Genomic DNA, 14,570 nt, shown 5'->3' with positions numbered 1-14,570 from the left:
AAAAAAAAATCCCAGGGAAAGGAAAGCTTCCTAGCAGTGGTAGGGAAGGCTGAGCAGAGTGCAGGCTCCAGCTGTGTAACCCCTCTGTCCTGTTGCAGCTTGTGTAAAGTGTCTAAATCATCTGGGGGTTGGGTAGCTTTTCTGGGTTTTTTTAAAAGCTGGAAGGTTCACAGGGTCCAGTGCAAGAGCAAGAAATAAATAAAGCAGAAATGGGTTTGTTGGCCAACCCCAGCTCCCCCTGAACCCAGTGCTCATTGTGGGTGACTGTGGCCTAATCCTGGCCTCTGGGAATCCAAATCAGCAGCAGTTGGTGTCACCTAAAATGAGACTGGACCCTCTGGGGCACTACAAGGAATAGATAAATCCAACACTTTGGAATTCCCTTTGGTTTTGGATCTGCACATCAAGCCATCAGGCTGCTGTCCAGTCACCAGAGGGTTCCACAGGGCTCCATCCTCAGCCCATTTCTCTCCAACATCTCATTAACAACTTGGATTCAGGACTCAAAGAAATGCTAATTTTGCTGACACACTAAACTGGGAGGAACTGTTGACTCCCATGAGGGCAGAGAGCTCTCAACAAATTAGAGATGGGCAATCACTAACTATGAAATTTAACAAGGGTGAGTGTTGGATTCTGCACCTGGATAGACTGGGAATGAGAGGCTGGAGAGCAGCACCATGGAAAGGGAGCTGGGGTCCTGGTCCATGGCCTGTTGGATCTGGGTCAGCAATGTCTTGGGGGGCACCAGCCCAGCATGACCTGTCCTGCTCTGCTCTGCACTGGTGCAGCCCTACCTCAGATTCTTAGGGCACCACAGTATAAAAAAGACCCCTATTAGCATCCCAGGGAGGCCATGAGGATGGGGAAGGCTCTGGATGGGAAGCCTTATGAGATCACTTTGTTTGTTCAGCTGTAGAAGAAGAGAGACCTCATTATGGTCTTCAGCATCCTCCCAAGGTGCAGCAGAGGGGCAGGTACCAATCTCTTCACTCTCACGACCAGTGATGGAATAGTCTGAAGCTGAGTCAGGGGAGGGTTAGGTTGGGTAGCAGGAAAAGGTTCTTCATCCAGAGGATGGTTGAGCACTGGAACAGCCTCCCCAGGGAAGTGGTCACAGCACCAAACTTGTCTTGAGTTCAAGAAGAGTTTGGACAATGCACAGGGTGGGATTCTTGGAGTGTCCTGCACAGGGCCAGCAGTTGGACTCGACGATCCTGATGGGTCCCTTCTAACTCAGAATACTCTATGATTCTATTGCTTTTTTTTTTTTTTTTTTTTTTTTTAACTAGGAGTATGTAGCATGTGGTTTTTTTTAATTGTTTTTATACTTTTAATAAGATTGTTCCTGAATGAGACACTTGAGTTCATGGTGGGACAATGAAACTGAATTCTGTACCTTGTGTAAGACGCCTGCTTTCTGCCACGCTTGAACATTTGACTATGGATTGCCTACTCCATTTGATGTATCCAAAGCTATATAGTATAATACTGAGTGTGATACTATATAGTCATCATGTATTGTATCAGTCCAGGTTCAGAAATGTGTGGTTGGCCAGTTGCAAATAGTTCTGTTTCACCTATAAACTGTACCACCTCTACAGGTGTGTGTAACTTTGAGATGTATAACATGTTTACAGATGTGCCCAACATCTAGTCCTCTGATGTTCCTATTTTTAATTCTGTTGAGTCTCCCAACTGCTTGCCAAAAGTCAGAATCACCTCCAGCTCTGCTGCTGAAGAGCTGGGGTGTTCCTGAGCCTTAAAGTGTTGAACAAACTGGACGGTGGGGCTGGGAAAGTGAAGGTGGAAGAAATGTTCTTTTTCCTTTTTTAGTATTATTATTATTTTCAAAAAGTTGAAGGCTAATAGCAAAGTTTCCAGTTTGTTTTACTGGCTTTAAGGCTCCGCTGAGTATTTATTTGCCTTGTGTAGTCACTTGTCGCCTTAAGGGCTGGGTTCCATTAAAAAAAAAAGAAAAAAAAGAAAAAAAAAAAAAAAAAAAGACAAAATCACCCTGTTTTGCTTTCCTGGGGTCTGTGCTGTCCTGTACCCCTGCCCCAGGTCCATGCTTGGGGCAGTGCAGGAGCTGAGAAGCACTAACCCTGCGCCTCTAGAAAGGTCTGAGTCTTGCTGAATATTTGAGGACTCTCATCTTGGCCTAGTCCAATCTGTCACCTAAATAGCAAAAGAAATGCTGAGAGAAACGGTTCGAGCGATGGGTTGGGCTGGATTTCCCCGATGCTCATCTCTGTGGCTTTGCCTCGCCAGCAGGACCCATCCAGAAACACCCTCGGCAGCACCTTTTCTGCTGTATTTCTGACCATTCTCTGTTCAGATGTCTGTCTGTGTGTCTCCATGAGCTCCACGGCGTGTGCTCAGCACTAAGCAGTTAGGAATTCCTCTCTCTGAGCTCCTGTAGCTCCGGCTCCCTGGTATTTCTGGGATAGACTATTGCCTAGAGGCAGGCAGGACCATGGAAGGAACTTCCTCATGCTGTCGTGTAACTCACCCTGTCGCTGTCTGCAGTCCTCCCCAAGCCCTCACACAATTCTTAACTGAGCACTTATTAAAAATATCTTAATATTTAATCTGTTTTCTGATTATTTTTGTGTAAACTTATAAAAAAAAGAAAAAAGAAAAAAAAAACAAACTGAAATTGAGCTGTGATTAATTTAGCACATTGAAATAATGATAAGGTGTTACTGATAAGTCTCATGTTTTGTTCTGTTTTTTTGTTTGACTCAGAGTATTAGTACTGTAGCATAAACCAAATACAGCCCAGAAAGGGGAGCAGCAGCCTCCTGTCCTGGGTCTGCACCTGAGGGTGTCTGTGGGGGCGAGCATCTGACCTGTGAGGAGAGCGAGCGTGTATTTATTTGTGCCATTGTTTTCATTACACTGAGTAAAGAAAGTTTTAAAACAAAACCCCCTAAGTACGTGTAGTATCGGAAAGCGGCACTAAGGGTGAGATCATGACCTATTTTTTTATTAGCTATGAAGATACTAATTCAGGTTAAGGCTTCTCTCTTTATTTCTGTTACCATTGTGAGTCCTTTTCCTCTGGTTTCCTTTCCAAGCTGTCTTTATTGGAGTGAGGATTCCTGCACAGGTATCAGGGGGCTGTCTCCTTTCTCCTCTGGTCACTCCCCACCTCTCCTCTGCCAGCAGGTTCTTCTGGGTGTCTCTCATACAGGTTCTTGTTTAATAGAGACTAGAGCATGTAGTGTCAGCCAGACCCAGCTTGGGATCTGCTTGCTTTTTGGTGGATCACAGAGTGTTCATGTGTTCCAAGAGATGATTTAACAGCTGCTCCATGACAGTGGTTTGGGGCCTTCAGTTTCTGCTCTCTCCCACTCCACCCATTTGGTGGATTGGCAAAGCAATGGCTTTCAAGCTTTGCTTGGAGTTTGGTTTTGTTTTAAATGCACCTTGGTCCTCTGTGAAACCTGGTAGAAATCTTCTGTCACTCCTGTCCTGACCAGTGGGTAGCCCCAAGGCATGGATTCTGTCACTAACCTACTTCAAACCTTTCTGAGCTGGTGAATCACACTTCTTGCCTTTCCTAGCTGCTGTGAACTTCTTTGAAATGTGGAAAGAAACCCAATTCTCACTAGGTTGTGAGTCTGGTGGCTGGGAGCGGGTGATGGGTGAACCAGCCAGCTAAAGGGAAAGGAAAATTGCTTCCTGCTAGGAAAAAAAGAGAGCTGGAAGTTGTGCTCCCAGTTGTGTGTGTGATTAGTGCTTTCACCTTCCAGAGAGCATTACGGTAGCACCACAGTGTCCTTTCCCAAGTGGCCAGTGGGTTACCTCAGGGACATCTGGGAGCAATGGTGTTCACAGCCAGAACTGCTGGTAGTTCTCCTGTGTGTCCAGGGTTTGATCTTGATTCAGTAAATTGCTGTGGTGTCCCAAGCTTTCAGGAATCTTACTTTCTCATCCCTAGAAGACTTTTCTGTCCGTCCATCTGTCGTGATAGGTTTTTTTAGAGGCTGTTTACAAGGGAGCTGGTTGAGGTTGGGAGGAGGGAGAACAAAGATTCACCCACTTTAAAGCTGCTGCACGTTTTCACACTGGTGTGTAAGGCAGGAGAAGGGCTGGGGTGTGGTGGAATAGCCAAGAAAGCCAGAGTAATTCTGGGTTTGGCCACCACCAGAGCATTTTTCCATGTGGGAAACCCCTAGTGCACACAGCTGGGAAGCAGGAACCAGGGCTGGTGGGAAGATCTTGATGTGCTGCCTTCCAGGTATTACAGAGCTTGAAAGGTTTTCCCAGTGCATGTTACACCCCCGGGTCAGGCTGGCTCCTCTGTCCCACCTGAGATCTTCTAAAGCAGCAGGAGAGCAAAGCTGTGGACGTCTGGGGAGGTCAGAGAGCCCTGTGGTGGCCTCATGTCCTGGGCATTAGCCCACTCCCTGTGCTGGGACTGGAGCAAGAGTCCTGCCTGTTCCCTCACCAGGGGATGCTGAGCTGGATTTATCTTGACTGTTAATCAGAAAGCTTCGTGTCCAGAGCTCTAAAGCCATTTTGTAAGATAGCAGTGTCCCTTTTCTACAGCCTTATTAATGAGTAGAGGATCTTTAAAAAGAAGAAAACAAACAAAAAAAGGAATTGCTCATTTCTTTCTGTGGTATGAAACTTGTGTACTGCGAACTTCTGAACATTTAGCAAAAATACAATTTGCAGTTTTCTTAAAAAAACAAACAAAAAACAACCCAACAAAAAAATCCCCAGCCTGTCTGCTTTCCATACGGTCTTTCCTCAGGTGCTAAATAAGGGTTCCAAAAATGGATACTGCTTTAGGAGTTCCTGCTTTATTCTTAAAAAACATATTTTTTTTTGCTTAGGTGTTGTAAAGATGTTTTAACAAGAATGTGGTTTTTTTTAATGTAAATAAGATTGTGTTTTTAATTTTTGTTTTATCTCCTTTTTGTCCATATTGAATAGTCTTAATTTTCATTTTTATCCTTTTGAGAAGGACCCTCTTATGCCCTTCCCCGAAGACATTTCATTAAGTGTTGCTGCGTTTAAGAATGAATCTACAACCGTTCATTGTCTTGGATTAATGCTGATGCTGCTGCTATAAGTAACCCTGAAAATCAAGAATGTGTGATGCACTTTTGTTTCTCGTTTTTGTTGTTTTGTTTTTTTAACATGATCATGTAGTTCCTCTGCAGATAGTTGAACCCTCCTGTAACACAGCCACTACTGGGGAAGCGTAGGAACTGTGGGAGCCGGGGTGTAGGACAGGGTTGGACCCGATTTTGGTGCTGACCTTTGGGAATTTCTATGCAAATGCAAGCAAAGGAAAACTCTTTAACTTGAGAGAACACTGTGCTTTTTTTTAATTTTTATTTTTATTTTTCTCTCCTTCCTTTTCTCAAGCTGCTATTGGAAAGGTAGTGCAAATCCCTGAGGTTTTCAACTTCTCCTTCCTCCATGGCTGGTGGTGCAGGAAAGGTGCCTGAGTAACCTGTAAAGCAGAAAAACCTCAGTCAGCTTTTGTCTCGTCTCTGGTTTTAATATATTTGTTTTCTAGATGAATTTATCTATAGAAGGAAATTGTCATCTCTACAAAAAGATCTTTTGAATGCTTTATCTCAATGTGAAGCTAACCAGCAGTATTAAGGATTGCATGGCCTCCGTCCTGCCCTTATCCCAGTGCTGGGGACCCACCGGCTCCTTCTCCACCTGGGGAGCGCTCAGTGCTTGGGCTCAGATCTTTTCCAAGAAAAAAGGGAGGTGAAGCCATCCACCCAGCCCAAACCTGCCAGTAAAAGGCTTAGGGAGCAGTGGAGGGAGGTCTCACTGCATCAAGGTGCTGCCGTGAGGCATGGGCAAGTCCAGAACCTCTCCTCTTTATGGGTCACACCTGGACCATGGTGGGGGATGTGTACCTTGGAGGAGGAGTTTACTGGAGGGGAAAAAGGGATTTTACTTGACAATTTATAGAAGATCCTTTAGGAATATAAAGTATCTCTCTGCAAAGTGAGGGAAGGGTAAGGAAGGTCTAAAGTCGTGTTGGAAAAACACTTGGGGATTACAACTGCCTGGAAAATAGTCTACAAATACATAGGCCAGAGCTCTCTGCCTGTTTAGTTTTTTCAGCATCAATTTATTTCTTTTTCAGCCAGCGTTTGCTCTTTTACACACCAAGGTGTGTGTACATCTGACTCAATGTGCCTTGCATGTGTGCTTAGTCTTTCTGGAGAGAGGTGGTGGGGTGTGAGCTGGGGGCATGGCTGGGAGCGCCGTTCCCCATCCACAGTCGAGGGTTCCTCAGTGTCCTGGTGACCCTTCGGATGAAAATGAACTCCAGGCTGTGTAGTGGCTGTCTCAGCTTGAGGATGACGTCCTGTGCAATGGCACCTGTGACTTCAGAAGGGAGTGGGAGGGAGAGAAAGAAAAGCTGCTTCGCTCTTCTGCGGACAGAAAATCGGCATTGCCATGGTTTGCCTGCAGAGCCAAAACAAGCCGAGGTCTGGAACCGGCTTTGCTGGAGTTCAGGCTCTCTGTGGCACCATGATCCCATTATCCAGGGGAATTATTCTCTGCCAGGTTGTGGTTCTTGTTTCTGTGGGGTTTACAAGATTTTTTTTGTAAAGGAGAAGTCAACACACCTTGCTTGAAGTTAACGAAATCCAAACGCTTGTGTTTGCAGTCCGTGACTTAGAACTCCAAGCTGTGCAATTCTGGGTTCTCCATCTCCTGCCCCAGCGTGTGATGATTCTCTCCGAGTCTTTCTGTAATTCTGCCACAGTAAATGTGAAAGCTTGCTTGCATTATTTTTTAGAAATGCATTTTGCACACTCGGGTTTCACTGAAGCTCCGTGAAAAGGTTAGTTTGAAGCAGATGAATAAAGCTATGCACATGTTTTGAAAGTTTAATTTGTGTCTCATTACCAGAAGTGACTTATCTGCCCTCTTTTGCATTCCTGTGCTGTCATTGCCTCCATTCTCTTCACCATCTCGGAGGGTATGATGTAAGGTGACAGTTCTTTGCTGACAGCTGTAGCAGAAAACTGGCGCTTCTTGATTTATTTAGTAGCCTTTCTCTCTCCTTTGCTTTCTCTGTATCTCTCTGTATAGCTATATAAATATATATATTATTTTTTTATTTTAAAGAGCCTACTTTAGTAATTGAATCGGAGGGAGTGGGGTGTGCTGGCTTGTGTCTGATACACTTTGTGCTGTCCCTTTTTTGTCTCCGGGAAGAGCGTGGTGGTGGCACCCAGCGGTGTCCCCATGGGGACAGGGAGCCCCCACACAAAGCAGCTTTGGGGAGGGGATGGAGACCAGTCCACTGCGCTGCAGGCCGGTGGTGTGGGCAAACGCAAGGCTTCTCATGACAAAACGAACCAAGAGGAATCCTACGGCTGTGTATCCTCACTGGGAGGCAGGAGGGACAGGGTTCCTCACTATCCTGCTGCAGGGCTGGAGTGGAGACTGGGTTCCCTCCAGCCTGGGGGGTGAAAGCTTTATTTTGGTTTTGTTTTCATGTGTTAGGCGCATTGGGTTGCAGGTACCACCTTTGGAAACGTGTTGCTTAGCCCAGAGCCTGTGTGTGGGAGAATTGGGGTTTTGTGACGGGAGAAGGACCCTGACAGCTTTCTCCTCCTGTTCCCTTCGCCATGGCAGAAATTTGTACTAACTTGACAGCTTTTTTTCATACAGAACAGGGCTGCTTTTCTATCTACCATCACACGTGTACTTACACACCTTCAGCAGCTTCTCAGCCTCTGAAGGTCCTCAACTTGTTTACTGGGGGGACTGATGCCCCTCTCTCCCCCTTCCCTGAATATTTCAGTGTTAAGGGCGGTGCAAAACACAACCGCATGCTTCGACTGCGAGCTGGGGCTGGAGAGATCCCTGCAGGCAGAGCCGGGCGGGGTCAGTCTCCTCTCCTGCCCCCCTTCCCTGTCGATAAGTTCTCATTTCGTTCCTGGTTTGTATTCAAATTGCTGTGAGGGGTTGTGCTCTACCTTCTCAGGAGCTGAATTACCTCTGACCTGCTGAGAGGGGCAGCCCCTCTTTGGTGTCGATGTTGTAGTGTGCGACCACACCGATCAGTAAAGGTAGTCTTTGTTTCCTTCTCCCCTCCCCAGTAATTTCTGATTAGGTTAATGCACTCTGTGTGCCCAGCTGGAAAAGCGTAGGCGTTTTCCCAGTGGTGAGAGGGTGGCTAGAGGAGTTTAGTGTAAAACCTGCTGTAGCTGTGTCTGGCGCAGCCCCTTGCGCTGGTGTGGGTGATGTCACGGACTGTAAGGATAGGTAATGTCCATGAGCTGTAATGGCATGATGTATCTTTACCAATGATGTCATACTTCACACTAAATGTTTAAGAAAAAAGAAAAAAAAAAAAAACCTTAGCTGAAATTTTGTTTATTCTGCACCGACAGGTCTTCAAAATTTATCCAAATTTTATTATTTTATCAGGAAAAAAAAGAAATTTGTGTAGATCGAATACGTTAAGACAGACAATAAGTGATGTAAATTGTTGAATAAAAATTTTAAAGTTTGTGGGTGTCAGTGTGACTTTCTTTTTTGCCTTTTCAGGGAGCAGCCTGGGTGTAGATCCCAGAGGCCTGAGCCCATGAGCTGTGTGTACACGGGTGGGGTGGAATCCAGGTGTCCTTTACTTTGTCAGGGGAAGGAGAGGGCAGGGAGGGAAAAATCCAAGGGTTTCCAAGGGTGCAACCATGGGGGTCTGAACCTCCCTCAGTGTGAGCCCCACCACACTTCAGCCCAGCTTAAAATAAGTATAGGAGAGAGTGCTCCCTGCTCCCTGCAACCTCAGTCCCAAACACACAACAGCAAACACACACCAAGCTGATTTATCTTTTTCTTTCAGTCACATTTATTGGCAATTGTGGCAGTCGGTACCGTTTTGGGAGTGTTGTTCCATAAGCAGTGGCAGAACGAGAGGGGATGGTTATTTTGGGAGGGGAGTATTAGCACCAAGAGGGAGCTGGTGAGCTTTCGAAACCTTGCAGAGATGGACTGGGAAGTGAGGAGCTACTGCTGGACACGCCTGATAGATTGGATCTGGGAGGTCTGGGCGTGCGAACCCCACTCTCTCCAGTGCTTGTAGTCTCCACCGTGGTGGTCAAATTCCAGGACGTACTGGTAGCCACGGTAGCCAGGATACTGGTAGCACACCCAGCTGGAAGAAAAGGACAAAGAGGTAAGCTGGGGGGGGTTACAGGGTGTCCCCCGCCCACCGTGGTGGCACAGTAATGGCAGAGGATTGTCCCTGCTGCTCCTGGTCCTTGGCCTGTCACTTACGCTCCACACTGGATCTTCATGGAGCCCACTTCGTTGTTGGCCCAGCCCATGGCCTGCAGCGAGGGGTAGTCGTCAGCAATCTCCCACTGGCGGCCGATGAAGTTGTCTTTCTCAAAAACAGTGATCTTGGATTCCTTGTGGTTCTGGGGGGGAGAGCAGGGGATGAGGGGGAGGTCGTGGGTCCCTCCCCAGCGTGGGTGGGAATGGCAGGGCTGTCACTCCCTACTCAGAGGGCTCCTGGAGAGGGAACTGTTCAGACCCTGGATCTTTTGGAGTGGCTGGGAAGTGCCAGCTATGCCACAGCTACTATGTCAGGCTGGCTGTCCCCTAGCTCGGGTCATGTACAGCTTGCCCAGTAATTCCCTCAAAAGCTTTAAAAAACAGGACAGAAAGAGCAAATCCTGCTGGGGTTTTGGGGGAGAAGCACTGAGCCTGCCCCTGGTGTAGCTGTGTTTTCCCTTCCTAACCTCACTGCCATGGCCTGGCACGTTTTAACGGGCTCAGAGCTCCATGGGACACTCACAGCGGAGCAGACGGGGCGGAAGGACATCAGGCGCTCGATGTGGTAGGCGTTGCTGCCGCTCCAGGCGTCCCAGCGCGGGTACTCTCCCCTCTCCAGGATGAACTGCTGCCCACAGAAGCCGGTGTGCTCATAACCCACCCAGCTGCAAAAACAGAGCGAGAGCTGCCAGGGCTTCCTGCAGCAGCTCGGGGCATCCTGCTGGGAGCTGGCATAGGGGCAGGATGTAGGTGTGAGGAGGAGGTTGGGGTCTGGCCTCTGCCCACAGGTTGGGAGGAGAGGAAGTGGTGCTGGATGTGGGGAGAGAACCAGGGAGTGTGAAACTGCATCTGGTGCTGGGGAGGCACCCACACGGTACCCCTGGCTGCAGTGGGAAATGAGGAGATCCTGGGGCCCATCCTGCACAGGTGGCTCTTCTCCGTGGCTGCTCTGTCATTATCTATGCAGAACAGCATCAGTTCAGGATGCCCCACCTGCCCTTCTCTCCCAAAGGCTAATTTCTTACTTGTTTCCCAATTACAACCTGACCCTGCTGGAAAGACCTGGATTCCTGATGCCCAAAGCAGGCAGAGCCCATCTGGCACTGAGCAGAGAGCAGGGACCTATGGCCTTTCCCCCTTCTGCCTTCCCCTCTTTGCTGAAAACAAGCAAGGAGAGGGGAGTGGGATGCCTCTAACATGCAGGACACATTTTGCAAGCCCTGGTGCTGCCCACGCAGCACCTGCCTGTCCCCAGGGTGGGGATGTCCCCTTAAGAAGGCTGGGGACAGAGCCACAGGCAGAGCAGGGAGACAGCCTGGGCTGGAGTTGGAAGGTGGTGGCCACGGGCTGTGCAGAGCATGGATCCCCTGCTGATGGGGTACCAAGGGTGCTGAGGGGGTCGAGGGTTTCCTGCCACTGACCCAAACTGAGCCCCAATGCCATGTCCTGCAGCCAACCCGCCCTGTGCAAGGTGAACAGCCTGATTAGGAACACGTCAGCGGGAGCAGGGAGCTGATTACAGCGTGAGCACGCACGCTGCTGTAATCCCATTAGCATTACACATCCTAAAGATAGCAGCACAAATCCATCTCGTCTGCTCCCCGCCCCGGGGAGATGCGCACGGCGGGGACCGCTCCCGACACTCCTCCTCCCTGGGCTGCTCGGGAGGTGCCTTGCCTGTGCCACGGAAGATTCCCGTGCGCAGGGGGAAGCCCAGCTTTGCTCCCTACCCCTCTCAGGACTGGAGAAGCTGCGGGAAAGTTCTGCCCTGGTCTGGGAAGCTGTGCAGTGCAGGGAGAGCCCAGGGCAGAGCAGGGCTGGCCCTGGGCAAGAGGTGGCTCTCTAGAGCTGGTGCTTCATGACACAGGCAGGATGGGACCAGGCTAAGCCAGGCCACTCACTGAGCACTGACCCTCTCTGCATCCTTGGGTGGCAACCCTTCTCCAAATCTGACTGGTCCAACACCGCAGGAAGCGGTTTTGGGTAGTGCCAAATGTGTTGTCGCTGTCCTCTGGCCCTCTCTCTGTATCAGTGCTGCCCGGGGCAGGCTGCTCTGCCCTGGCAGGATGGGATCCCCCCACGCCTGGCTTCCCTTAGCTGTGCTGCATGGCTCCAGCCAAGCAGAGCAGGGACAGCTGGTCCCACTCCAGCTTTGGGGACCCCTCTGTCAGCCAGCCCGCCTGGGAAAGCGCCCCCTCCCCAGGCAGCCGGGTACTCACGCGCCACATTCCACCTTCAGGGAGCGGATATTGTCGAAGCCACATTCCATGATGTTTGGACAGGCCGAAGTGAACTCCATCCTCTTGCCCTGGAAGTTTTCTTGGTCGTACACGGTGATCTGGAACGGAGAGCGAGCTGCCGAGTTGGAAACTGCCCAGCAGCAATTCAGCTCCTCTTGGGGACGGAGGGTGGCTCCGTCAGGGAGAGAGCCAGCAGAGGCTGCCCCGGGCACCCCTCTGGGCTGGGACACAGCCCCGCACGGCTCCGTGTCCCTGCACCGCTGGCCCCGCCACGCCCTGCCTTGGTGTTGAGGGAGCCGCAGGCTGGCCCCCGCTCCGCTCTCCTGCTCACCCCTGCGGACATCAGCTCCCGGGGCAGCGGTGCCGTCCGGAGAGAGGAGCGGAGCCGTTCTGGGACGGGCGGGTGGCAGGGCTGTGGCTGGCGGTTCTCCCGGCCTCTGCTCCGAACGCTCTAGGGCAAAGAGGATTAACGGGGGAAAGGGCGAGGGGCACCTCCCCGGGGGGCTGCAGCTGAATTCTCCTCTCCCGTGACAGCTCCAGGCTTCGACGGGATGCTCCTCACTTGTGCACATGTTTCTCCTCTCCCACTCGGCTCCCTCCTCGACCTGTGGCCCTGGGGCTATCACCGGAGCCCTTGGGGCTGCTCCCTGCCTTGTTCCACAGTGCCCACTGCCCACGCTCACCCTGTCTGCATGGACAGGAGAGGGTCAACAACAGCCGGCGGCTTTTGGGGGACTCTGTAATTGCCTTTCACGGAATGGCTGCTAAGAGCAGTGCACAGCTGGCTCGGGGTGCTGTGAAGAGCCTTCTGAAAAACACCCTGGAGGTATTGCAGCAGGCAGGAGGCACATTCCCCTGGGCAGAGGACTGGGGTGCCTGTTTCCTGTGCTCGTTCCTGCCTTGCTGCCCTCTGCGCAGCTTCTCTGGCCCTGGAGGATGGGCTTTGCCCTTCTCCCTGTTCCCTACCTGCACACAGGGAAAGGTGAAATATAGGGGATGTGAGGACGTACCTTCCACGGGCCCATGGGAACAGGCAGAGGGTTTGTCTGAGCCATCTTTGCTACTGGATCGGTGTCTGGACAAGGAAGGAAAAGCCATTTTTACTGCAGCATGTCCCTGTACATCCCTGCTGCCTGCCCACAAGGCTGGGGGACGGCTCTGTGCCCACCACCCACGGCACCTGTTCGAGGACAGCTGCCCCACTGCTGGGGACAAGCCACACCAGTCACAGCAAGACCCTCCTGGCAGCCCCAGGATGGGGAAGGGGGCACAGTCGGGGGCTGTGGGACACATCCAAAGCAGGGTGCTCCAGTCTCACCGCTGCAGTGCCCCTTCCCTCCTCCCTGCCATGGCACGGAGGCTGCGCGCCCACCAGGGCACAGTGCCGAATCCCCCTTTCTCCTTCCCCGAGGCCAGCCCACTGCTGGGAAAAACACCCCTGAGCCAGAGCAGGGGGCTTCCCTGGGCACAGGCTGCCCTGTGCCTGGCAGTGTCCATCAGACCCACCCCATCCCCTCTCCCTGCCCGGTGTCCCTTGGGAAGCACGGTGGGCTCCCATGGACAGCCCTAGCTAACAGTGGGAGATGCCAACCGGCGTGCTGTGCCGCTGGCTGCCGGGAGTGGGGTGCCCTCCTATAGAGGGGCTCTCAGCCCCCCTGCCTTCCAGCGGGGTCTTGTGAGCCTGTCTTATGCCATGGGAAACAGCGACAGTCCCTCTGGGTGTCTTTTGCCACCAGGCAGGAGGAAGGGTGTCTGCCCAGCCGGCTGGCAGAGGATGGGTGAGGTGGGAGAGGTGCGCATCGGTCCAGGACTCACCTAGCTCAGGCGGTTACTGCTGCTTCGCCCATGTAATGTTTGCCTACTTCAGCGGCTCAGCTTTTATAGGGTACTGCTGGCCGGGAACCGGTGCCAGCGTTTGCAGAGCCGTCAGCACAATGCTTGCTCTGGCATTGTCCTGCTGATCCCTGGAGATTTCAGCTGCTCATCCCCATGGTCTGAGCCACATTCTTAGGGAAAAAGAAAAAAAATTTTGATAATAAAAAAAAAAAAAATATTCGGGGTGGCTGTTTGCACAGATAATCTTGGGCACAAATGACTCAACGATTTGACCGCGCTGGCATTTTCCAGGGGCAATGCACCGCGCCGTCACGGGGTGAGCCTGGGGGCTGGCCTGGCCCTGGCGCCAGTTGGCACCGTGGGGACAGCAGGGACACCTCCCCGTGAGACCCTGCGGGTGGTGGGCTCAGCAGGGTGTCTAGCAGGCCCTGTCACTTTGCTTCACCAGCCAAGGCATGTTCTCTGTCACCATGTGTGTGTGGACACCCTCCTCCCATCACAGGCGAGGAAGGCTGGAGGTGACAACTGGCACGGCCCTGGCTGAGCCATGTCCCCACGGCCACGCCGAGCTCCAGCATTCCGCACAGCGCTGCCACCGCTGCAGCCCCACACTCAGGACACCTGCCATGGCCTTGGGGAGGCCCCAGCCCTGCGGTGCCACCAGCCCCACAGCCCTACAGCCCCCTTCTCATGCGGGGCTCCCGTGGGGCAGACACTGCAGGCCCCGGGGCACCACGGCGGGCACAGCCCAGGCCGTCGGGGGTCACGAGGCGAGCGTGGCGGCTCGGGCTGCTGCCTCAGCGCATGGCTGCCAGCACAATGCTCGCCCGCGTCTGACTGCCCCTTTTGTCTCCCCGCTGGGCAGCCGCGGCCGCACAAAACAAAGCGCCCCGTCAGCGCTGCCTGCAGCACGGCCTGGCGCCCGGCCCGGGGGACCCTGCGGGGACGAGCGGCGGGGTGGCACCCGACCAGACGGGCCTCGTGGGGCTCAGCGGGGTCCTGCGGGACCCCTGCTGCGGGCAGGGCACTGCCCTGACGGGGGAAGCTGCGGTTTGTGGGGGTCCTTATCTTCGCTGGCTGCTGCGGGATGGGGATAGGGGTGGGATTACTGGGGGCATCGCCGTGACACGGAGCCGTGGGGCTGCACCCCCAAGCTGACAGTACCACCACATCCCAACAAAACTGGGTCAGGGAATGGGAATGGGACCG

The 14,570-nt window shown here is 52.1% G+C and overlaps 1 protein-coding gene across 1 annotated transcript; it reads right to left on the bottom strand.

The window, feature by feature from the left end:
- Window positions 1-8,765: 8,765 nt before the first annotated feature.
- On the bottom strand, window positions 8,766-13,578 carry CRYBA1 (crystallin beta A1). The gene is given in 7 exon segments (XM_033518920.1): window positions 8,766-9,163; window positions 9,286-9,428; window positions 9,809-9,950; window positions 11,505-11,623; window positions 12,536-12,600; window positions 13,341-13,353; window positions 13,355-13,578. Coding segments are annotated over 7 exon segments (648 nt in total). The 5' UTR covers window positions 13,373-13,578; the 3' UTR covers window positions 8,766-9,015.
- Window positions 13,579-14,570: the final 992 nt, after the last annotated feature.

The sequence above is a fragment of the Parus major genome, chromosome 19 (assembly GCF_001522545.3).
Source record: "Parus major isolate Abel chromosome 19, Parus_major1.1, whole genome shotgun sequence".
Lineage (NCBI taxonomy): Eukaryota > Metazoa > Chordata > Aves > Passeriformes > Paridae > Parus > Parus major.
Note: the sequence above shows the minus strand (reverse complement) of the source record. Positions and strands in the feature narration are given on the sequence as shown.